General features: G+C 39.7%; 1 protein-coding gene across 1 annotated transcript in view; it reads left to right on the top strand.

Annotated features, from left to right (window-relative positions):
* Window positions 1-1,020: 1,020 nt before the first annotated feature.
* KCNB2 (potassium voltage-gated channel subfamily B member 2) overlaps window positions 1,021-25,512 on the top strand; it is a 299,120-nt gene continuing 274,628 nt past the window's right edge. The window contains exons 1-2 of the mRNA XM_073330851.1: window positions 1,021-1,619; window positions 18,753-19,437. Of these exons, the coding sequence (XP_073186952.1) occupies window positions 18,859-19,437 (579 nt within the window). The 5' untranslated portion in view covers window positions 1,021-1,619; window positions 18,753-18,858. The remainder of the gene's footprint in view (window positions 1,620-18,752; window positions 19,438-25,512) is intronic.

Below are 25,512 nucleotides of genomic sequence, written 5' to 3'. Positions count from 1 at the left end.
CATGTGTGTGCGTGAGGTATACTCCCTCTACTGCAAAGAACCAAATATTAAAAGCAGCTGAAAACACAATCCAGTTCTATAGAACACTTGCAGGCTTTGAAATCACTAACCATCTCACGCTAAACTGAGTATGTTCAAGATACTAGTTCAAAACACATAAGCACTAGGAACAACAGATCAAAAATAGCAACATGCTAGACTTCCACAGATCCCTTCAGAGAACCTCCATAGTAGCAAATTACAGTACTGCACAACAGTGAAATGTGCAAAACCAGGGCAGACTCTTACCCCTCACAGAATTAGAGGTGGCAAGTGGAAACAGGAAGTACGGGGCAAACCTCCAGAGGAACAGTTAAGCAACCAAGGGGAGAGAGGGGAGACTGAAACGGAGAATCACTTTCTAATCCAATATCCAAAATATAAGGGAACATCAGAGAGATTTCCTCAAATGATCAGGAACAAGACTGCGTTATAAGGCAATTACGAAAAACTGCATAAACCCAGGGCGGAGGAAAGAGGCAGCAAAAATAACAGCACCCTAACAGCCTGCTACACAATCAAAACTTGCCAATAATGGCAAAGGGGAGAAGGGATGAGACTTCCTCTGTGTAGAGGCACACTGTGTTGCACCATCTCATAGACATTTAAGGTTTCCCCACCTTTCACGTTAGCGACACCTTGTTTAGGTTGTCATGCCAATAGAGCGTGTTAGTCTCTGAATTTGTTAGTGTGTGATTGTGTTACCTCCCTGGGAAGAGGAATGTGTGTATGTAGGGAGGGAAAGCGAGTGTGTGTGTTTGGAGAGGTGTGTGTCCACACCCTGACTGGGAGGAGGAAGGCGTGTGTGTGTACACCCTGGCTGCCTGGTGGGAGGGTGTATGCATGTGTCCCTTGGTTGAAGAAGGGAGCTCGCTGCAGTGTGCCCACCCAGGCGAAGTGGAGTGAGTGAGGCTGTGTCCATGTGTTATGGCTGGGGGAAGGCTGTGTGACCGCGCGTTTCTGCTCCGGGTGTGTGTATGCGTGCACCCTAGCTAGGAGCAGAGAGGGTGTGCATGGGTGTACACCCTGGCTAAGGGGAATGGAGCTCCTCAAGTGTGCAGTCCGTGTCTGTGCACACAGTGTGTGCCTGCGTGTGCCTCTGATTGTCTCCACAGCTCACTCCATGCTGTGCCGAGCTCCCGGCCCGCTGCTGTTCCCTTTGCACAGCGCACACATCCGCAGACACACACCAACACCCACCACCACCAGCAGCCACCACATCACATGCAGTCGGAGGGAGATTACACTGGGGCGAGAGGAGCTTTTCCTTTTTTTCTCAGCCTGCAATCCTAGCCGCTCGCTGCACTGATTTTTTTGGAGGATGGCTTTCCTTTTTTTTGTCCTCCCTCAGCCCCCTCCGCCCCGGGGGGGATGGTGATTTGGAGGAGTCAGGAATACAGAGCAAATAATCAGCATCAGAAAAGAAGCCACCAAAACAAACCTCTCCCCTCTGCGCGGGGTTGTCAACAGAGCACTTGCACAGGAAATCGGAGACCGGCCCCTGGAAGAAAGAGGGAATCCCTGAGCCTTTTGTGGTTCTCCAGCCCGTGTTTATGCTGAACGTGGTGTGTTTGAATAAGGTAAGCGGAGGGGCATTGCTCGTCGACTGTGGAGTCTTTCCTAAGAATGAATCCCCACTGCTTCTTACGCTGATATTAGTTGCAAAGAAGATGGAAACTGCCATATGGCTCCAACTGGACTTACAGTGCCCAGATCTGACTTAAGATATTATTTATAAGTAAGGTAGCTGGGAGCTTTCTCCTTGAATGCACACGCAAAAGTGCAACATTCAGAAATGCTTCTGGAGGAGCTGTAAAGCGATGCTGTTTCCAGGCACAGAACTGTTTTTAGACAGGATGCCTGGTAGGTTCAGTTTTTCATAAATATGATCCCCCCGTTGTGGATGGGGTTGAAAGATTTTCATGTAGCATACACACGAAAAATTGTGATTTCTATTTTTATTCCTTCAAAGCTCTTAGAGGAAGAATAACATTCTGTAGTATTCTACCTCCTGCCTTTGATGAAATATAAAGATAAATGCTCACCACTTGTTTCTGGTGCACTATACTGCTGGTGGGGACCTGATGAAATAAAACCTTACATCTCTCAAAAGATATCAGTTATTGTACTTTGCCAATGTACCTAGTGACTTAAAGATCTTCCTTATCAAAGTAGTGAAACTATTCAACATACCCATACCGCTATAGTATGCAGCATACTGTAATTTTATATACAATACTGTGTTTAGAAATGTGTGTATTTATAAATGTGGGTATGCTGCATGTTTATACATAATCCACTCCATATATTTTATTGATTTATAGCAATATTTAAATGCATGAGTACATAAAGCTATGTTTATATCCTGTGTATGTACTGTCCATATTTATAGTAGCTCTTGGACTTCATTCAAGTCAAGTTGCATAATGATTAAGATATAAATAAATGGTATATTTACTGTTTCTGGGACATTTTAACTCATTACTGATGAGACTAACTCCAGTTCCCACATTAGTGCTAAAATCACATTTCATTTTTCTATATATAAAGGGTGTGTTAATACTGTCAGGTGTAAGAGATGTCTCTTAGCAAATAAATAGTCATCAAGACCTTGTGACTAAGAGGACACCTAAGAGAGAGATTTCAGTCAATAATCCTATCCTTTAGTACTGAAGAGCTGCCAGGGTCGGTTTAGATGAGGAAGAATAGCAGCAAAGCTGGACAGGCTTGGGGAGTGGAAACCTGCTTGGTGAGGAAGCTTTGCTTTAAAACCACAGAGTTCTCCAAGTTTACCCAAGTGGTGTGTTTGAAGGATGCTTCAACCAGTTCAGTGGAGAAATAGAATCAAGCACTTGAGGCTGAGCAGGAGCTGACAAAAACTACACATCAAATCAAGAAGTAGGGCCTGATTCTACTTCCATCTGAAGGGAGTTTTGCCAGAGACTTTAGTGGCAGTAGGATCACTCAATTAATGGTGGCTGTGAGATTTGTTGGCTGTATGATCATCTTCTATTTGGTATTAACGGTCTGGTGATGTTTGTCAGAAAGGTAAGGTGCAGTGGAAAAAAGTTCGTACACAATTTGTATTGCCCAGTCCTCCCTGGCCTTTCAGACATTTACACACCCAGTCCCCTTTCCCAGTTTCTCCTGTATTTTCTGCTGCCCCACCTTGTTTTTAAAGGATACCTCGACATGCTGTTTTCAAAACAGTGTATGCTCAAACTACACTGCCCTCCTCCTTTCTCTATCAGACACTCTCACTGATGTGCTGCACTGGCCTCAAGTTAGCCTCAGTCATAAGTATACACACACTAAAAATGAAAATGTCTTCAGGATCAAGATCAGGAGGAAACGATGTTCCAAATGAAACTTTATTTTGTTCTGATCATTTCTACTGGATTCAGCATTTTGAAATTTCCTGTTGGCTTGATGGTGCAATTTCCTATGCATTTATTTATGGTCACACTTTTTTTTTTTTTTTGGCAAATTTACTTGGCACACATCTGGCTTGCCATTCAGGGACAAGCTAAGGAGAAAAAGAGCAGGAGAAGTAAAAGCATAGAGGAACTTCCTTGCCAGAGTTTGGAACTCAACAGTGCTTAATTTGTCATGAAAGAGATGCTGGGGCTCAAGAATGATTTACTCTCATAATTGATGTGACAAGCCCAGAGGTGCCGGGGCTATGAACTCCCAAACCTAGAGTTGCTGGTGCTGAGTCTCACCAAGTCCTCGCACAAATTAAGCACTGAAACTCAACCAAATAGTTTGCAGATGGTGTTCCTGTTACTTTTCAAAAGAAAATCTCAATTTTCCAAGTTCCTTGAGCTCCATGTTAGTACATGTGCAAATAACATCTTATTCTTGGGGCACTAATTATTTTTAAAGCTATGTATCTGAGGGCATCCCATCCAATATTCTAGTTCGTATTTTGTTCTTTTAGAAACTATATACTGGAGAGGGCTATATAGTCTCAGTTCTGCATGATTCATATGAAAACAGTCAGCTACATTAATGACATTTTGAAAAGTGCTTAGTGATTTTAGGGGGGGTCCCACTTGAGACACCTTTAAAGGGGCTTGATTTTTAGGAAGTGCAGATATCCTCAAGAATCTGGAAATAGAATGAGTTATCTCAAGTTAGGGACCCAAACTCTGAGGCACTTAAAAATCACTAGTTTTGTGTAAAAGTTGGCCAGACAGTACACATACCTCAATTGAAAGTATGAATTTTTAAACTTTTATGGGTCATTTTTATCAAAGAATTCTGTTTTTGCTTTATAAACTTTTATCTAGCAACAATATGCATATGGTTCTTAAGAATTATGGGTGATGTCTATCTAGTGGATTCTTTGTATGCTTATAATACTTCACTAGGACATATTTTTGGCAACAAGGCTTTCTATTTTGTAGACATCTGAACATGACCAACTCAGACAAACTTTACAAATGAACTGTTTTTACCCTCTATATCTGCAGTATTATCGTTTTTACCAGAATATTGGCATAATGAGAGAAAATGTATGGTTTCTTATAGGAAACTGTCATTTTTCTTTCTAGTTCATGGCTTGGATGATGGTACTGGAAACTTTATTTATTGGATTTTTCACTCAATATGTGGAATGTCTTTTACATATCATGCTATTGTAGGTAGAAACCAATGTCCACTTTCTGACTGCAACTTTTATCAATAAATCAATATAACCCTTTAATCACGTAACCAAAGCTTTTTTTATGTCTAGAGGAGTTTCTCCCTCCCACCCTAAAAATAGTGGATGTACCATTGGTTGGGAAATTCAAAACTATGCTGGACAAAATTCACGCAATTTTACAATAGAAAACAAACCTGGTTTGACTGAAAGGTAGATGACCAAAGAAGTCTGTCTCTAAGGCCATGATTCTACAACAGCATGGAAAGAATCTGTTTTGTGGTGTTTTTTTGTTCATTGCACCTTTTCAGATAGCATCTCTTTTACTGTCTGCTGTAGCAAACAGACTTTTATTTTATCTTGCAATTTAGCATGACAATTAATTTTTACTCAGATTTAATTTAAAAATTATTAAAATAAAATAGCTAAATTGAACAAGAAGATTTTCATTTAATAGAAATTTGTCATTGTCTTCTCCTCTAGTTTGATTTTATGTTAGAATATAAACCTAATTTCATGACCACATAAACCCTAGGTATTATATGCATCAGTCAGAATATCTAAAATTTGTTAAGATTATAATGGCCATATTTCCCTTTATGGGTAGAGAGACTAGGAAGGCCATTCTATTTTCTAGTGACATTGAACTTGAGAACTACTTGTATGAACTATAGTCTAAGTGCAAGTGACACACACATTTGTGAACTTGCAACTGCCAGCCATGCAAAATTATTGTAAACTGAGGACTTGTGGTTGTTACCTTAAACTACAAGCAATAAAAATAGGGTAATTTTGAACTATATTTACTACATGAGTATTATTTTGAAAACTCAAAATAATTCTTACTCATTTATGATGACCACACCCAAGAACAGCCTGCAAACACTAATGGAAAAGGCTTGGTGGCATAAAAGCTTGGGGGTTTTTTAATGAAGAAAATCTACTCTTAACCATAATGACAGGTAAAACAGAGTGTTTGTCTGGTTTCCATATGGCCCCATTCATCCTTTCGCAGACCCCGAGGAGCCGTCAATGAAATTACATGGACAAAAGTGAGGAGAATAAGGACCAATATATTTTCAGATACACTGGTGAGATGCATGAAGAATATATTTCAGGCAGGGCATAATGTAGTGACCGCCAGCCGTATCCAGCAGCCATAGTTCTAGTTCCCATAATATAGTGAAAGCAAGACCTTGGTATATTGTGACATTGCAGAAGTTTATGCATGCTGCCTCTGTACTGTGTGTTAATTCCTTAAGAAATAAATAATTAAGAAATAAAATGTCCGCTTTTTAGGTAAGATAATGTGGCCAGGAAATAGAAAGTAAAGCTGTAATGAAAATTAATAGTGCAAACTCCTAAAATGCGACATCTGTTGACTACACCAAGGATGAGTTTATCCCATTGATTACATAACAAGTTAACAAATAGAGATCAATTACTATCATTCTATTTCTAGGCAATAAAATACAAAATAAACTTGCCTGGGAGTTTTAATAAGAAGCATCTCAAAACAATTCATAGCATTTTTTAATTAAGAAGTAGCTTATTAAATATGAACCTGTTAGAAAATAGCCTTATTTTCAATTTGCAAAGAAAGTGTTGATGAAGAAACTAACAGATGCAGCAGCAGCAAAAAATGAGACAATAGGTTGGTTCTACAGAGAATTCAGTTACGCATTTTGATTTTTAAAACTTGGGTCATCAGTGAGTTTGATGGCCGTAATCTAACTGGATGAATTCCCACATCATGAACCTTCTTGTCTGTTATCATATACTTAATATGGATGCAAAGATAGCTGATGCAAGGATACCAATGTTATAGAGAGATGCTAGGACATCGTGAGCAGAAAATGTACCCAACCTGCAGTCATTTTGCTACAGCTAGAACAATTGCACTGATGTTTCAAAGCAGACTTAAAACAGAGAACTGCAATGATTGGCCTTGAAATTACAAATGCATGAGTGACAATGTCTAACGTGTTCATTGAATGGTTGCCAAGGTTAATAGCCCAAAAAAATTATTTACCTTGACAGTGGTGCCAACTTCCAGATTATTTCCATCTAGCTCTTTCCCCACACTGATCATTGCTGATGCTAATTGCATAGTCTTGTGCTAAAATTGTATTCTGGCCAAAATTGTCAAGCCTGGGTGCCTAAAGTTAGGGCTGCAAATTCACATTTAAGCGAATGCTTAAATGCCAGGTTTGCAGAGATGCTGACTGCCACTGAAGTAAATGGGAGGTGTGGATGTACAGCACTTCTGTAAATTGGGCCATTATTATTCAGTAGGCCTAGATATGAATTTATATGCTTAACTTTAGTGATCCAGGTTTTAAAATGTTGACCTCTCTATACAGGACTTCATTTAAGGGGGCTTCAAAGTTTTATTAAATGTTTTGGTTTGATACATAGAAAGTGTTTTAGTGCATTAACTCATTTACCATGCCAACCTTAAAAGGACTTTCCTTTTAACATGTATTTATTTCAAAATGCCTTATACCATTGATATTGCATAGGGCTGTGCATATATGTCCATATTTGTTTTGGATTCCTAGGCCAACTTTTAGATCTCAATATGAATAATTCAGATATCAGCTTTCCACAAGCCTGATACCTGCCTTTCCAAAACTCATGCAAGGCCCAGTTCTGGTAGGACTTAGTAAAATACAAAACAAATGTAAAAACTCCCCACGTTAGACTACAGTTCCCAGGAAGAAGTGCTCTCCTGCCAGCTACCAAAGCCAATGGTATCCCTGGATGCAGCACAGCTGAAGAAGGCAAGGGAAGATCTTGGGCAGTTAGCAGAATACTATGGACATCTTGTAGGCCCACTTTTTTGAGGGTATCCACCAGAGAATTTGGGACATCTGGAAGTTCAAGGTGTTGGCTGTTCCAGATTCAAGCTAGGGCATGGAAAGCCTCTGCTGATATTTGTTTATTTAATTTTTAGTGATAAAGGCTTTCCCATGATGAGACTTTGCTGCTAAGGCTTTGTGTAGATTTCTAACTATGTACAAAGGCACTAGTTAAAACTGAGGCACATAGATATTAATTGACTTGCCCAGGGAAGTCTTTGGCAGAGCCATAAATTGAACCCTGATCTCTTAAGTCCCAGATTGGTTCCTTACAAACAAGACCATCTTTCCTCTGAATTTCAATTTACTGTTATTTTTTGGATGCTCTGATTCAATGGTTAATTCCATCAATAAATTCAAGTTCTGATTTCAGATTCTGATAAGTGACTTGGATTCATGGTTATGCTTTTAGATTTGCTTTTATTTAAAGATTAATACAAATCAAATAATAATAATAATCAGCTTTAATAATCTGCTTCCATTAATTTAAATAAATAATCTCCCAGAAAAATGCTTCGTTCCTTATTTTTTCACTTTGTTGGTGGCAGCGATAATTGTTATCAAGCACGGAAGAGGGAGATTCATGAAGACAGTGTTTTCAAAAGGGTGCCGCTGTTTTGGGCCTACCAATCTTGACAGCATCTCATGGAAGGAATGTGCTGAATTAAAAATATCTCCCAGTTTCCATGTGTTGTGACATTATGAAAACCCCAGTCAAACAGTAAATACAAAAATGGGATCTAATTTATTATTAATACTAATCAGAGTTTTCTTACAGTATGGCTCCGAGGCTTCACCCAAAATCAAGGCCCTGTAGTGTAGCTGCAGTACAAATATATACTAAGATGCAGTCCCTACTCTGAGGATATCAAATATTCAGTTCTGGATCTATGAAACTAAAAAAATTGCCCACAATTCAACTCTGTGTTCCCTGTGACAATTGACTCACACCAAGATTTCCAGAGAAGGATGAATATGCAGTAAAAGACACGTTTTCAGCTAGTCTATAGTAAGTCAGCCCTTAACAACAGAACGCAAAAGTGAATAGAAAAATGGAGACGCTGTGGTGAGTTAGGCCCAAAACAAAACCTTGTGAGACATGCTAACATGCTGTGTTAGATTAGATGAAATGGAAATGTATTTTATAAAATGAGCAGGAATACGTTGGAATTGATTTTGCTAGGATCAGGTAGCCAGCTAGTTGTCAAAAGCACAAACGATGAAGTATTAATAATGAGGAATGACAGGCCCAGAGTTAGCCTGCAATAAAATATCATTGTACATCTTTGCAAGGCTTGACTCAATGTTGTGACAGGGTCTGAAGCCAGGTTACGGTATATCAGATCAACTGGAAACCCAAAGATGGCACTAGAGTTGCTGTACCACAGCCTCGACCAGCATTTTTACTGCAGTGTAAGAAATGAGCCAGAGGCCTGAAAAATCCATAAAGAGCTGTGATAAAATATTTTCTGTATGTCTGTGTGTGTGTGTGAGAGAGAGAGAGAGAATGAATGGAGAGAGGAAAGGTAGGGATGAAGTAGTTTGCAGTATTTTTCAGTTGTGGCGGGTATCTGACGAGAAGACATAACATTTACAATCACTTTTATGGTAATAATTGAATATTCCGGGGAATCGAAAAACAACCCAAGTGGTTTAGTTTAGTGTCCAAGCTACAGTGAAGTGTCATCATAGTGTCACACCAGGCACAGAAGCTAAGAATTGATAAAGTTTCTCCTATTTCACACAAAATTACAATGGAAGAGCTGAACTTGGAAAGATAAACTAGGCAAACAAAGCTCACGCTTATTTAAAGTTCTCCAGGTCAACTACACTTGAGCCTAGGGCTGATCTACCACTCTTTATTGGAGTTAAAATCCAATAAGTAATTACAAGTGCTATTGGGGGTTCAGAAAACTTAAATAAGCCAAAACATTCAAGCACTTGTAGTTACCAGGTTTTGTGAACATTCTACCAATTGCCTCTTTTGTTGTCTTCAGGCTGCTTAACTACCTAATTCTTTCCAGTCTGGTTTGTCTGTCTGAGGCTTAAAAAAAAAAGAAAATTTAAGTGCTACTCATTGGGTAAGTTCAGCTCATCATCCATGCTCAACCTGAAGAGAACGAGGAACTTATCAAACTGACTTAGGTGCTTGGATAGGCTTGATTATAGAAGTTCCAAAGCCTTATAAAGTGTTCCCTACAGTGTCAGCTGCATACAGTCATAAAACTGGTCTGCAAGATCTTGGACAACTGTTTTATTTTTCAAAACCAAGAAATATGTTTTAATAATTTAATAGATGTATGGAGTATCAAAGTTTAACTACTTTTCTTAAGTTTTCACATTTCTCTCTCTCTCTCTCTCTCTCTCTCTCTGTGTTTGTGCGAGTGTCTGTGTTTATGTATGGAGCTGGTGTCACTGACTTTAATTAAGGTTGCCCAATACTTTCCATTATCAGATCTTTCAGTTGCTTATAATTTTGTCAAACTTTAGCTGTTTGGGCTGGAAGTTTCCATGCTGGGTGTGTGCCTCAGGTTGATTTCTTTCTTTCTTTCTTTCTTTCTTTCTTTCTTTCTTTCTTTCTTTCTTTCTTTCTTTCTTTCTTTCTTTCTTTCCTTCTTAAAGTTTCAGCTAAAAGAGTTCAGCAACTTCAGAGATGAAATTAGGGGGAAAAATACTATTTGCCCATGCTTTAAAAAAATAAAAAATCTTGCAAGCATTTCATTGAGAAGCTCATTGCACCTCCATGATTTGGACAAGGACCTTGAAATGTGTGTGTGTGGGGGGGGGGGTGGAGGGTCAGCTTCATATCAGGGATTTGTCTTTTGCTGTCCCCATGAAACTGTTTCCCAAAATATCCCCAAAATATCTTAGTTCTATTCCTCTGAAGAATCTCAGTTTGCACACGCTCAGTAGAAGTTTGTTAGTTTGTACTAAACATGATCCATCCATGGGCTGAGCAGGTGTAAAAGGGTAGGGGGATGCTGAGGCAATATTATCTACAAGTTTATTACATTCCCCTTCTTTCTGTTCCTGTACTTAGAGGCCAGGTACAGAACTCTCTTTTCAGAGTTAAACCTCAGGGTTATTGTATGAAAATCTTTCCTGTTCCCACACTGCGACTGTGATAAACTGGGGCTCTGTCTGTACAACTTATTAGTTCTGATTGATATTGTGATGTTGTCATATGAAAAACTGCTGTATCGTGAACACCTGGGCAAATGTGGATCCACCATTGCTCACAGGTCTTGCAGCAGCTTTGCACCAGAAAGATACAAATAGAAGCTGTTTAGGACTTTAACAACGCTATCACAACTCAAACATCTGGGAACAAAAGAGTTAGCTGGATCCCTAGAAATCCAAAAGTTAGCTGAACCCCCCCTGAAAGGAGAGGAGAAGGTAGGTACAGTAGAAACTTACCAGGATAGAACAAAAGAGGAATGGGGTGTGGGAGGGGGGAGGAAGAGGAAATGTGGCACTAGAGAGAGAAAGGTGAGTGAGGGACTCCAGGAGGGAGAGGTCATCCAGCATGTAGCAGTCTCATGGGATAAGGGGACCTGCATGCTTTCCTGAGTCCAAATGGCCCCAAGGACTCTGGACAACCCAAGGGTCTTGGACCCCAGCCCAAAGAATGCCACGAGGCAGGGACATGCATTGAATGTTTATTGTCTTGTGTGATCTGTACTCTCCTGTGCTTTGTATTATCAAATAAATGTGGAGACTCTGAGAAAAGTGGCTCTCTGCGTTAACTGCTCCATAACTGTTGCATGCCCCTGAGAGTTACATTGTAACCCAGAAGCTTCATACCTTTTGGACAGAGTTCTGGGACAGGGGTGTGTTTAAGTAACTAGGGTATCTTGGGGATCAACACTGGTCCTGAAGGCCTAGGCCAGTTGGGCTGAGGAGAAAGGGTAACAGACTGAGAGTCAGTACCCAGGCAATGTTCCAGAGAGGCCAAAGGAGGAACCCGTACGTCAGTCTGTTGAAGCTTCAGAAGCTTAGCACACCCCAGGGCATCAGAGTACAGAAGCTTGGATTCCCCTCATGGCCATCATAGTGAAAGGCCAAGAGGAGGTGCTTGCTGAGCTCTGTGACAGAGACAAAAAGTCAAAATCTCAAATTTTTGTGAACTGAACAAAGTCAGAACAGGTCAGTCAAAACATTTTGGTTTGATACTGACCTTTTACATTTTTTACTATAAATCACCTTAAATTTCAAAACAAAAATCTTGTTTTGACCCAAAACCAGAACTTTTTGTTTGAAAATTGTTGAAATGGGACATCTCTACAGTTTCAAAACACCTTTTTTCAAACAATTTTCAGAACTAGAAATTTGTTGAAACGACCCTTTTCCACAAACAGTTTTGGTTTTGACAAATTGGCCTTTTCCAATGAAAAAATGTTTTGTCAAAAAAATCCCAGCCTACTCTAGTTAATAGTTTCCAGTCCACCTCAAAGAGAGAGTACCATGCACTTTCTTAGTGAAACCACCTTTGAGTGGACATAGAAAGCAATGTAAGAAGTGTAAAACATTGTAAATACTATATGGAATATGAATAACTTTTCAACAAAAACCATTAAATAGTAAAATCTACTGTGTTTCTCATACAGACTTCCCCACTTTGTTGCTCTCACATATATTTAAATATATGGTTTCAACAAAACATTTTATACTTTTTAGCGCACACAGACACAAACACATTCCCATCTGATCTTTTTTCAGAGATGATTCATCAGTCTTTGTAGTGTGGCCTTCGTATGCAGTGTGTATTACCTGGACTTTTCACAGCTTGAGGAGAAAGTCAGCATCTCATTCAGAAGCCTTTCAGCAAACAAACAGTCTGAGGTCTCCACAGCTAGCAACGTTCCTGCCCTTGGGTTAATGGTTGATTGGTCCTCAGTTGTTGGTGAAACAGACGACCATAGTCTGTATCCAAAGTGGTACAGATATGGGGACCCAGCCCACACAGCTGACACATCTCTTGGTCCTGTGTGGACCACCTGCTGAACCCACAGGGCTGTCTGTCTTTAACTCATCTATTTATAACTTTTCCTCCATAAGCTCTGATTGGCTCAGCTTTCAACTAGTGACTGTGCATGGGACTTGAAGTCTCCTTTCCCACAACGAAACCTTCCATCACTGTTTCAGAAACAGCTACTGAGCATGTCTAGTAACTGCCACACCCTCCTTCTGGATGTTTTGGGACCCTGTAGTTGAGTTGCTTTGCCCTGCACATGTGCAGAGTTAGAGTATTCCAACTAAAATCCATGTCTCCTCCACACTGTTTCTCTCCCTTTCTCTGGGCCAAACAAAGTCAAATGCTGCAGTATAAAGCATGTGGGTTACACAAGACTTTCCCTGAATTGCTCCTTCTGGTAGCTGGGGACTGCTGTGGCACCAGAGCTGAGAGAAGGGAGATAGTCTCTCCTGAGTTCTCAGTGCTCTTCTTCCTGGTTTCCAAGCATCCTGTGGAAGAGGAAGCTGCTTGACTAGATTGCAGAGGAGTGAGAAATGGAAGGGAGGGTTTTCAGGAGCTAGAGAGAAGGTAGGAGAAGAGATGTGGGAGGCAGCTGGATGATACATAGGTGCAGAAAAGGGAGGGAGGGAGGAGCCAGACAGTAGTGGGATTGATAGGAGCAGAGGCAAATAGGGGCTAGGAGTAGAGGGGAGAGAGCTGGGCTAGGAGCTGGATAACAGTGGGAGACAGAGACAGGCTTGGGGCACAGAAGCAGAAGGAATATAACCAATAGACAACACTCCACTCCAGAAATTGGAATTGAACCCTGTGTTTCCTCCGCTGTTAGCGAACAGCTCTGAAACCCACTGCAATGTGCGTGTTTCTTTCCTCTCTAGTGGCTTTTCCACGTAGAGGATAATGGCCTACTATTGCTGCCACTTACTCTGTTAGAGATGTGCGATGTGGATATGGAGGACTGAACCCAGCTCTTGACCACCTTGGATCAGTATTGTTCCACATGATAGAAATTGTGTTAGTTGAGATTTGGTTTTTTTGTTCTTAAATTAGGAAAATATATCTAAAAATGGAACGTTCAGGATACAAAGTCAGGCACTTAAAAGTTAGGAAATGCCAGAATTAAGGTTGGCTGTGCACCCCATTAATTCATCCCCCTTCTCCATAGGCAGATGATGACACAGCCTTCAATTACACAATCATATGCTGTTTTATGCACAGGCCTCCTGCCCCATTCAGACCAGCTCGGGGGGACTGTTGGAGACTGTTGTCTGTAGGAGTCCCATTTGATTTGTTGCAGAAGTTGGAAGGTGTGTATGGAATGAGTCAGGGGACTGCGAGAAGAGAATGGTGGTCTGATGGTTAAGGGAATTGATCTGGTCTCCAGAGGAATTGGATTGGTTTTGCTAGTGTTCCTATGTGAAGCTAGCCACTCATGACTGCAACTCAAGTTGATTGGAGCTGTGCTTTGAACATATAAAGTGCTAAATAGTGCTAAGTATTCCGAAAAACCAAGCTCTAATAATATGTCTACACTGCAAAAAAAATCCCCGGCAGCAAGTCTCAGAGGCCTGGTCAGCTGACTCAGGCTTGCACAACGGTGCTAAATATAGCAGTGCAGATGTTCTGCTGGGGCTGGAGCCTGGGCTCTGAGACCCACTCCAACTTGAGTGGGTATAGCTATACTGCTATGTTTAGCCCTGTAGCACAAAATGTGTGAACCCAAGTTAATTGACCCAGGCTCTGAGACTCACTGCTGCAGGTTATTTTGTTTGTTTGTTGCAGGATAGATGTACCCTCAGTGTCTCAAGTTGAGCGCCCAAAGTTTTGACCTTAATCTCTCTGGGCCTCAGTTCCCCAAACGTAAAATGGGGTAATACCACACCTGCCCCTCACAGGGGTGTTGTGAAAATACATTCACTGATGTTTGTAAAGCACTTAGATACTATAGTGAAAGGACCACCGAAATGCCCATGGGGAAATTAATAATTTTATAGTTAGGACATGGTTTGAATGGTGTATATTAAAAAATGCCAGGGACCAAACACTGAATGAGATGAAAAGAAATATTAAATAACTGCCCATTCACTGAATGAGGCAGGGCTTCTTTGGGAACACCCCCACATCCCCCATCCTGATTATGGAATTAAAAGCTGCAAGGGGGCTGAATGAAAGCCTGCACAGGCATTGCCTAACTTTTGAGTGAGTTTGCAATCTTACCATTGTTTGAATGTAGTGAAGTTAGGATTTTTTGATGTAATATGTGCACACACGTACATGCACACTATAAGGAAGAAAAATATATTCTATCGAAAGCTGCTTGTATTGTGATTATTATTGTGTCTTTCTCTACTATTGCAATAGGCTGCTAAGGATGTAATCACACTTTTTACTCTCCGCCCCAAGAGCACTGTGTTGTAATTACACCAACCTATAAGACTCAAACCAGTAAACTAAATGCTAAAGACAAATATTAAAATCCTTTTCAGGCTGTAAAATAATTTAAGCTTGCAATATCCAAAGAGTTTGGTTGGAGGTAGCCAAGTTTATTTAAAGTTATTTAAAGAATTGTAAAGATAACCCTGATTGTGCACTTCTGTTTCCTAACTTATGCTTAAAAATTTGTGGTTATTTTGTATGTGTTTTATTATGTGGGTTATAAGGTGAAAATGTTACTCTCTGGAAGTGAAGACTATTGATTACATCTGTGTGATACACAGAAAGAGATGCAAACACTCTCTTCTACCCTCTGTAAACAGTTTCACAGTAATAGAGATTTTTATAACGTTTTCTGAAAACAAAAAACAACAAAAAAGCATGAAGAGGCTTATATAACACAGGCTCCAAATACTTTTTAAACATTTTTTAAAAGCTGTTACTTGCATGCGTTGTGCAGCATGCAATGTACAGCAATATAAAGAACACAAATTAGAAACGATTCTTTGATTTTTGAAGAGGTTTTACTTTTCATCTTTTCACAACGCTGCACATTGTGACATGCTATTATGTGCAATAGCAATGCTTGAGTTTATTCTATAATGTATCGGACCCATTCTTCTGAACACTGAAGTTAACAGGACTTTTACCATTGACTTCACTGTGAGCAGAATCAAACCCATTGCTGCTATTTTAGAAATTCTTGATAAATAAATATTTCCTGAAACTTGGAGATTCAACAGTAATCATGGTGTCATAATAAAAAATGTTTTGTTTTGTCAGCTTTGGCCCAATGCTAGTGGCAGTCTAATTTTGCATCATTTAACAATGCCATGGCACAGTTGTGATGCACAAATAGTGAAACAAATGTGGTTTTGCTTTTTGTTTTTTTAAAAAAGTAATTTTATCTCAAAAGCTAATAAGGGTATGGTTAGCCTAACCATATAAGTTGACTGACTGAATTCTAGTGAGTTTTACTTAAAGTTGCTAAAACTAGGAAGTACAGTTTAACACAAATAAAGGAAAGGAAAGGGCTACGCAATTTCCCTAAGTTCTCTAGAATTTAATAGAGCTTAAACCAATGGACTTCTATAGACATGACTCTAAAAACCAATTGATTGAATTTAATAAAGAATATCATAACCTCTCTAAGTCTTTTTTTAAATCTATAGCAGGGATAAAGTTTCCTGTTAAATTCTATAGGACTGTCTGAGAGACCTATACAGAAGTTAACATTGTCTGTTAAGTTCTAAAGGATTTTTTCATAAGGATTGAGACAGCTTTCTGTGAGGATAAATATTCATGTATGTTATTGCAGTTGGTAAATATCTATTTATCTCCATCTCTATGTTAAATATATGCATCCTTGCCCCCTGGACAAAACCTAAGTGAACAGGCCATGCACAGAGAATCTCTCCGGGGGGGTAGTTCAGTACAGAATCCTCTCTCAAGGTGAGGAGCACCCGGTAGCTACTGTTTGTCTGCTATGTGGAGACTTGCATGAATGGATTGTGTAGTTCTGAGTGCACAACTCTTACCCCTGTCAGTCCCAATATCCCGTTTTGGTACTGTGCAGAGAGCCACCACAGGGTGCAGATTGCAGGGTGTAGAAGTCCCGCCCTGTGCTGCATATCTGCAGCTGGTCCCCCATGCTGCACAATATTATCATGGCAGGTCTGCTACATTTAGGACTGCAGCGAGGTGGGTGAGGAGACAAGAGCTGGCCCAGTGGAAAAAAAGAGAGATGCACAGAGTGGAAACATCCAGCCTGAGGGCTTTGATTTGATATGACATTTATCTCCTCAAGTGAAGTTATCAGGTGTCTTTTTCATGAATGAAGGTAAATGTTATAGGCTTAAGCCCTTGTGTAAATAGGCACTGAGCAGCTTTGGGTTGCCTCCTCAGTGCATTTACTCTAGGAGATCAGGAGGGAGTTTCACTGTGCAGTGTGGAATGTGAAACGGCAGAATCCTTTTGACTTTTAAATGATTTCAGCTACTAAGATATTTGTTTTTGACAGTAAGTTCTACATTTAGAATAAAAATGTAATCTTGTGTGTCTTTTTATACATGCATACAAATATAAATACATGTTTTTATGAGGTGAAATATTAGCTGAAATGATGTAGACCCTTTCCTTTTCTTTCCCTGATGTTGCGTGGCATTGAAGGCAGGCAGTTCCAGTACATCACAGGATAGGGCCCAGACGTCTTGGAGTTCTTCCGCCTGCTGAAGGAAGAAAGGAAATCTTTAAAAAATATAAATTTGATAAAAATCTCTGGGGTTTTTTTAACTTTAGATTTTGTGTTTTAAACAGGATTAAAGACTTGTTCTTACTCACATTTGTAATTAAACTGAAGTTATTTAGAACATAAGAACAGCCATACTGGGTTAGACCAAAGGTCCATTTAGCCCAGCTTCTTGTCTTCCGACAGTGGCCAATGCCAGGTGCTTCAGAGGGAATGAACAGAACAGGTAATTATCGAGTGATCCATCCCGTCGCCCATTCCCTGCTTCTGGCAAACAGAGGCTAGGGACACCATCCCTGTCCAGTTCAGAAGGGTCAGGCCTCCGGTAGGAAGACAAGTTTGTTATCCAGTGATGGAAAACAAGGCTAGCTCTCATCTTCCCTATAAGAGGTCGGTCAGTCTATCTGTTATGTTCTTTTGCAGACCCTGTCTGTCTAGCCTTGGTTGTCGGTTTTATTTGCCCCTTGACTAGCCAGCATGTTATCTAAACACAGTGTCTGGTAAATGAGCAAGTGAACATAGGGAGAACTATTCTTTGTGGGAGACTTGTACCAGATTATGTGGGTACTACTTGTTTGATATTGATATTTCCAACTGGGGCTGAAGGGCAGCTGCACTTGATGAAGGATTCTGCAGCATTAGGCAGTGAATGAAGATGAGCTTGAGGATTATCAGAAACCTGAAGATGCTGTAATTCATTGGGAATCATGTTCCTGCAGCCACTTAACAGGTAGGCAAAGTGGTGCAGAAGAAGAGGTCTCTGAGAGGATAGAGAGTGATATATATGCCTGCTCCTCCAATATGCAGCCAAAATATAATGTAAATGGCTAGAACAGAGTCACGGGATGATGTTCAAACATCTGTAAGCCAGTCAGTAGTTTCTAGCACTAGAAAACTTGACCGATTATAATGGCAATAGAGCTGAACTATTTTTAGTTACATGACAAACCTTCCTTGGTCAATGAGAAGAATCATGGCTATGAAGTAATGTAATAAATCAAATAATACCTAGAGCTGCACAGAGAAAGGTATTTCCATTTCATGGAGGATTTTGATATTTTGAAATTTTGGCTTTGTTCCAATTCAGAGCAAAACCCCAAAATGTCAAAATGCTCTGCAAAAGGGAATGGAGCCACGGAACCCAGAGGAGTCTGCCTGGCAGAATACCCCGGAGCTGTGGACCCTGGAAGCTGGGACTCTCCAGTGAGTGAGGTGAGCTAGCAGGAAACCAGGCAGAAACCCTCCATCAGAACCATCTTGGCAAACTATTTTGATTTTAGATGAATCGGCAAATTCTCACAAAAAATGTTTCACTGGAATTTTTCTGACTAGCTCTGATAATAGTCTTGGCATTCCCAACTATTGAAATTGGGGCATTGTTCCTACTACCACCACAAAAAAGAGCTTCCCTTCTCAGTGAGCAACATTACTGCGCTTGTCATTATATTCTGATGTGTACATGAGAGTGTAGAAAGGGAGGTATATAGTCACATAAGAAAAAAGCTGTGTGAATATGCGGTGTGTTGCAAGATTCCATTTATTTTTCTTTTCTAGCTCCAGGAATGGGGAGACCTGTCTAAAGAGGATCCTGCTCGAAAATTTGTATTCTCCAAGCTCATTCTCATAAAGACTTTGGCTTCACAGCTGCATCCGTTTCAGAATGGCAGAGAACGCTCCACCAGGGATGAACAGGAAGTCTTCAAAGTCTACCCTTTCCCTCCCACCAGAACCAGTGGAGATCATTAGGAGCAAAACTTGCTCAAGGAGAGTTAAAATAAATGTAGGCGGGCTCAATCATGAAGTTCTATGGAGGACTTTGGACAGACTCCCAAGGACTCGATTAGGAAAGCTCAGAGACTGCAATACTCATGATTCTCTGCTGGAAGTGTGTGATGACTATAACCTGAATGAGAATGAATATTTCTTTGATCGACACCCAGGGGCTTTCACCTCCATTTTGAATTTCTACAGGACAGGGAAGCTACACATGATGGAAGAAATGTGTGCTCTCTCTTTTGGCCAAGAGCTTGATTTCTGGGGGATTGATGAGATATATTTAGAATCTTGCTGCCAGGCAAGGTATCATCAGAAGAAAGAACAAATGAATGAGGAACTGAGGAGAGAGGCAGAGACAATGCGTGAGAGAGAAGGGGAAGAGTTTGATAATACTTGTTGCCCAGATAAAAGGAAGAAACTCTGGGACTTGCTAGAGAAACCCAACTCATCAGTGGCTGCAAAGGTAGGGTAAATGACATGCTTAACACCAAAGCACTAGAAAATTAAAAGTACATGACCTGTTTATCTGAAATGCATCAATAACTTTCACTAAAAATGTTTAATATAGAGAAAAACAAGGTTACATGTGATCATGTGAATACAACTGATTAAATGTCTACTCCAAAGCCCATTGAAATCAATGTAAAACCTCCCATTGACTTCAGGAAGCTTTAAATCAGGCTGAAGCACTATAAATATGAACTATAAACCTTCAGAGTTGTTGTATATAAACACAAATGCACACATGTAATAGTATACTGCATGTATGTCTGATCTTTCTCCACGAGTATAAGTATGAAACATTAGTAGATTCCTTGCTTATAAAATCATTTTATTTGATTATAAAGAAATGTTTTCTGCAACTTCAGAGTGTTCGTACTGTTTCCATTAGGGGCATTGTATAGGTTTAAAATGGCTGTCTCTCAATTCATCAGTTAGGGACATCTAATAAGTGGCATCAGCTTGACTGTCAGGAGAGTGGTACTAGCCCCCAGGAGGTTGCTTTTTATCTGGCAAATATCATAGCAATATTATCTCTGATAAAAAAACCTTTGAAACCCAGAATGAGTTCTATATGAATATACAGAATATGCAGAGATAAGGAATCAGATTGTTTCATTAGACTATGTCCCAATCCTGCTGGCTTTATCCAGGCAAAGTAGGCAAATGTACTCCTGATATCAAGGGGAAATTTACCTGTGTTAAGAAGGCAGGATTGGACTGGAAGGGCCAGATTCTGGTACTGTTACTTACAATAAAAAGCTCTTGAGGAGTCCCATTGACTTCAGTGGGACTATTCATGGCATAAGGTACTACTCAATATGAACAAGACCATCAAAATCTGGCCCTAAATTAATAGCACTTAAACTATACGCAAAGCTTTAGTACACACATATTGCTTAACTCTGGCTATGCTTTGCCCTCTCACTTGTGGGGTACTAGGGTGTCAGTCCTATATTAATAACTTTAAAATATGGAAGAGTTTATACAAATTTAAAGCATGGCAACATTTCCATGAATTGGTTAAAAATTATTTTGTAATAGGCATTTTAAAAAGCATATTATGTTTTGTTTTAATTTTTCACCACGGGCTGTATTATTGGGTTGAGCCTGGACAAAATTTTCTTTAAGGAGTCAAGGCATGGTGTATAAAGATTTGTAACTAGAGTAAACAGCTGGCAGTGAAAAACGAGGGTATTCTAAAGAATGTTTTAGAAAATACATGCAAATGGGTTTCCTACTTCTGAGAGTAGAGTATTCTGAGCCATATGTTCCTCTCCGTTAGGAGGAGCAGGGGGAAGCAGATGGGCATAAGCTGTACCAAAAAAGTCTTGAGGAAGCCATGTTACACAGTATGATCCAGTGGTATGGTATAGCGGCCATCAAGCTTCTTGCTGCACTTCTGTGATACAGCTGCTATGCAGCTTGCTGGACAGGCTGGAGTCAGTCCCTCAGTGCTGCATATATTCTTTGCAGCACGGTTAAGTAAGCATGACCTCCCCCTAACCACCAGAAATATGAGTGCTCCTGTAGAGAGAAGAAAGAATGGCAGCACAGCAACATAGCGAGCATTGCTGGCAAGTGGTCGGGAACGAGAGAGAGAGAGTCAAAGCTCCGTAGAACCACACTACCTATGCACGTGATGACGGAGGCCTGTCGGGTTTGAACTCAGAGATCATTGGCTTACCTGTAGCTCCCTGGCCATGCCTGTTGCCAGAATAATTTTATACTGCTACAGTTTTGAGAGGGGAAAGGGCATGGATGTTTTCTTGTAGGTTCTCCTCTGTTTTCTCATGTCAGAAAGGAGTCTATGGCCCATAGTACTTAATACCCATGAGTCATGCTACTGCCAAAATATACTGTAAACTAGAAAGCAAGACAATAATGCTGAGTAGATATGGTAAAAGTGAACCCCCAGGTCCTTTCTTTAGTCTATTAGAATTGTTTTGTTTGGTTTTGTTCTTGATCGTTCTTTTGCTTGGTGGTTAATTGTGTGTACACAGAGGATGTGGGATTTTTCATCAGTACTCTGCATTAGTCTAATTCTGCTCCCATTGAATTCAATAGCAAAACCCTCATTGGCATACATGAGTGGGAACAGCATTAGGCAAATGCTGAGCACTTCTGAAAACCCTGAACAAAGTGTTTATTGACGCCGTACTTTACCACTGGTTTGGCCTATTTTGAAGGGCCTGGCAATATATTTGATTTAGGTAAAAAGTGGTACCCACAGTATTAATACCCAATCCAGGCAAGTTTTGAAAATCAAGGTGATTTATTGTTTTTACCTACTAGGGCTCATATTTGTTTATTTTTCACCTCTTGATTTCCCCCTCATCTGGCTGAACATGACTCACAGAACATATAGTTTTATTCTATTTTGCTGCAATGGAACGCATAATGTGCTTGTCTGTATGCTGCTGTGTGAAGCCTATTTGCCTAATTTAAATTGCCTTCTATATGACTTATTGCCCATTTTATGTGATTCTTAGTTGGTAGCTTGAACTAAAGCATATTATACAGTTGGAGTTTCCTTTCAACTGTCCTCAGCTAGTAAATACATTATATGTAAATATTCAGTGGGCCAAAATCTGATCAATTACTCCCATGGAAGTTGTGGTTGAATAATGTAAACGAGAGAGAAATTGTCCCAATGGGCCTAGCCCAGGGGTTCCCAAACTTGGTTCACCGTTTGTAAATTATATATATATATATTATTTATATTTATAAATATATTAAAAAGTGTTTTTAATTTATAAGGGGAGGGGGTCGCACTCAGAAGCTTACTATGTGAAAGGGGTCACCAGTACAAAAGTTTGAGAGCCACTGGTTTATAGTAATAGACTCAAGGAGCTCAGTTTATTTAGTTTAATAAAGCGAAGGTTAATGGGTGACTTGGTTAGATTCCATAAGTAGCTACATATTTGATCATGGGCTCTTCAGTCTAACAGAGAAAGGTATAACATGATCCAATGGCTGTAAGTTGAAGCTATACAAATTCAGACTGGAAATAAGGCATAAATTTTTAACAGTGAGAGTAATTAACTACTGGAATGATTTACCAAGGGTGGATTCTCCATTACGGACAATTTTTAAATCAAGATTGTCCAATGGAGGTTGGGGAATCTCCATCATTAAAGGTTTTTAGGAACACGTTAGACAAACACCTGGTCTAGATCAGTGCTACTCAAAGTGGTGGTCCGCGGACCGGTGCCAGTCCGCGAGCCATTGGCTGCCGGTCTGCGCGCACATTGGAAAAAAAAGTTGCCCGTCCCCCACGTCAGATAGCTTGAGAAGCACTGGTCTAGATAATACTTAGCCCTCACGGCAGGGGACTGAATTAGATGATTTATTGAGGTCCCTTCCAGTCCTACATTTCTATGACGGCATGTTTTTCTAAAAGATCTGCTCTAGGAATTATTTGGGGGAGTTGTCTCATCTATGTTGTAGAGGAGGTCAAACAAGATGATCAGAATGGTCCTTTCTGGCCTTGGAATCTATGAAACATTAGAAAATGAAGAACTAGCCTCATATAAAACCAAGATATACTGAAATTGGTATACATTATGTGCTTTAATACAATATACTGTTGATTGGATAGCATATTAGGATATATGGCATGATCCTCATCTAAGGTAAAAAATCCAAATTTCAGCACTTTGTTTTAAAGTGTAATTACATATTCACACAGCAAATTATTAATTTATCCTGAAACAAGGGACAAGAAGCTGTAGTGGATAAACTCATTCCCTCTGTAGAAGGAAAATTGAAAAACTGTTGTCTTTGTTGACTCAGTATCACTCCAACAGCATGTTGCATTGCTATCTAGTTATATGTTTATGAGCCAAGCCCCCAGACTGGACATGTCATTGAGATGACTTGCTGAATTTCTAGGGAAAAGGGGCTAGTTCAACCATTCCTAGGACATTGTTTGTAAGCCAATCAGAACCGTATTGGTGTCAGCTTGGCAAAGGACAGCTTGTCTGCCTTCTTGTTCAGAGGTGAAGTTTCTTTTTGTAAGGGAAATAATGAAGGGATTTTTAGAAGGGAAAATCAAGAAAAACATATGGAAATATCATTCAGCATAAACCTAAAACATATTGTTACTTTGCCATCTTTCAAAGAAATATGAAAAAGAATATCACATTCATTTAATCTACAAATATCTGCATCCTCATTCAGATATTTCATTGCACCTTAGCAGTTGACATGAACAGATTGTTGTTGAATCCATTTCTTACACTGTGTGGGATAAACACTGTGAACTCAGTTTGGCTTTTGGGGTGTTTTTTTTGCCAGTTATCAAACATAAAATCCCTATGGGTCTGATCCAAAGCCTATTGAAATTAAAGGGAGTCTTTACATTGAATTCAATGGGCTTTTGATCAGGCACTATGGGAAAATCACACCCATTAATTTTCCATGACTTTGGAATGAAAATGGATGTCATATGAAACATTTATACAAATTCCTTTGCAAGTCATATATTAACCCTTTGGTTGCTAAGCAGGGTGTTAGCCCAGTGACAAAGCCACATTAATGCTGCACTATTGATTTTCAGAGTGTAGAGCTGAAGAATGAATAATATATGCCATTTAGCTGGTTGTACACAGTGCAACGGGGAGTAGTTATGCGAGAAAAATAGTGTATTATCAAATGGATGTTTCTATTACAAATGTCAGAGCTACCATGAGAATGGAAGAAGATACATTTCTTTACATTTGCTTCTTGAGTTGTGCAGCCCAGTCAAAATGTCTTTGTTTCTTCTGTCTTTATTTTAGGCTTAGGGTGTATAACGCTCAAGGTCAGCCTAGTTACACTAATAACACTAATGCAATATCCACAAGACCCTATATTAAGGTTCTTTTTGCCCCCAGTCCTCAAGAGCAGTGTTATTCCTGTATGCTTTCTTGTCTAATTACAGACCTAGGATGAAGGAGACAGGGAAATAAGGTTCTTCCTCCTTCCTAAAAGGATAGGCATCGCTTCTGTACGAACATTTATTCCTGAATTTTCACAAGAGTTTGGTTACCTCAATACCTGCGAGCTTGTGTTGAAAATGAGTGTTTTAATAACTGATTTTATTGCTGATCCATAGATGGACTTACTATTGATCTCTACTTCCCACTGAGTTCATTAGGAATTCTGTCATGAAGTGGCTACAGAATCGACTCCAATGCCTTTATCTGAATGCACTGGTAATGCTGTGTTTTTGTCCTCATTCCCAGTACCACTGCCTTTAAGACATAATACTTGCAAAAATGAAGTTATGGCAAAGCAGATCCATGATGCAGCAGATCTGTTTGGGAGATTGGATGGATGCTCATGGATTATAGGCATTTTACCACCAGTTCATCCTTTATTTCAGTCAGGACATTTTCCATCTTCACTTATAAGCAAATCTCATTTTCTGTGCAAATCTTTAATGGCAGCCAATGTGACTGTAAAACAAAGACATTATATTTTATCCTTGTCATTAAAATTTAATAACTAAAGTATTTTAAAGTCTTGAAAGCTAAGTGAGTTTATTGCTATGCCAATATATATCATATCAAAGAACACAATGGATTGGTAGTAGGTAATTGATTTTGTTTTAAAAGCTTGTATATGCTGACTACTGAGTTGGTGATTAAAAGATTATTTATCTTCTGAAGTTTGCACATGAAGTATCATGTAACTAATGATTCAGCATTTTTAATCAGTATAAATATCAGGAAAAAACAGGGCTACCATTTGATCTGTCCTACTTTGGAGGAGTTTTTATACCTTCCGTTACATAAGGGTTCCTTCAGGGCGTGTGATGTTGTCTATGGTACTGTAAGTTCTTTGTGAGAAATAGAACTTGCTAACTGCTGATATTGGAATAGCACAAATATAATGTCCTTTGAAAGTAACCTGTTGGGTATCAACAGTTATTTTTTAGTAACTCTGGGGTTTCAAGTATGAAAGCTATTCTGGGGCTACAGTTACAGTGAGCCAAATCCAGACAATCTATCACTGACTTCAAACAGCCGCACCAGGGAATATCTCCATTCAT

Source organism: Lepidochelys kempii, chromosome 2 (assembly GCF_965140285.1).
Source record: "Lepidochelys kempii isolate rLepKem1 chromosome 2, rLepKem1.hap1, whole genome shotgun sequence".
In the NCBI taxonomy this organism is placed as follows: domain Eukaryota; kingdom Metazoa; phylum Chordata; order Testudines; family Cheloniidae; genus Lepidochelys; species Lepidochelys kempii.
This window is presented reverse-complemented; position numbering and strand designations above follow the sequence as displayed.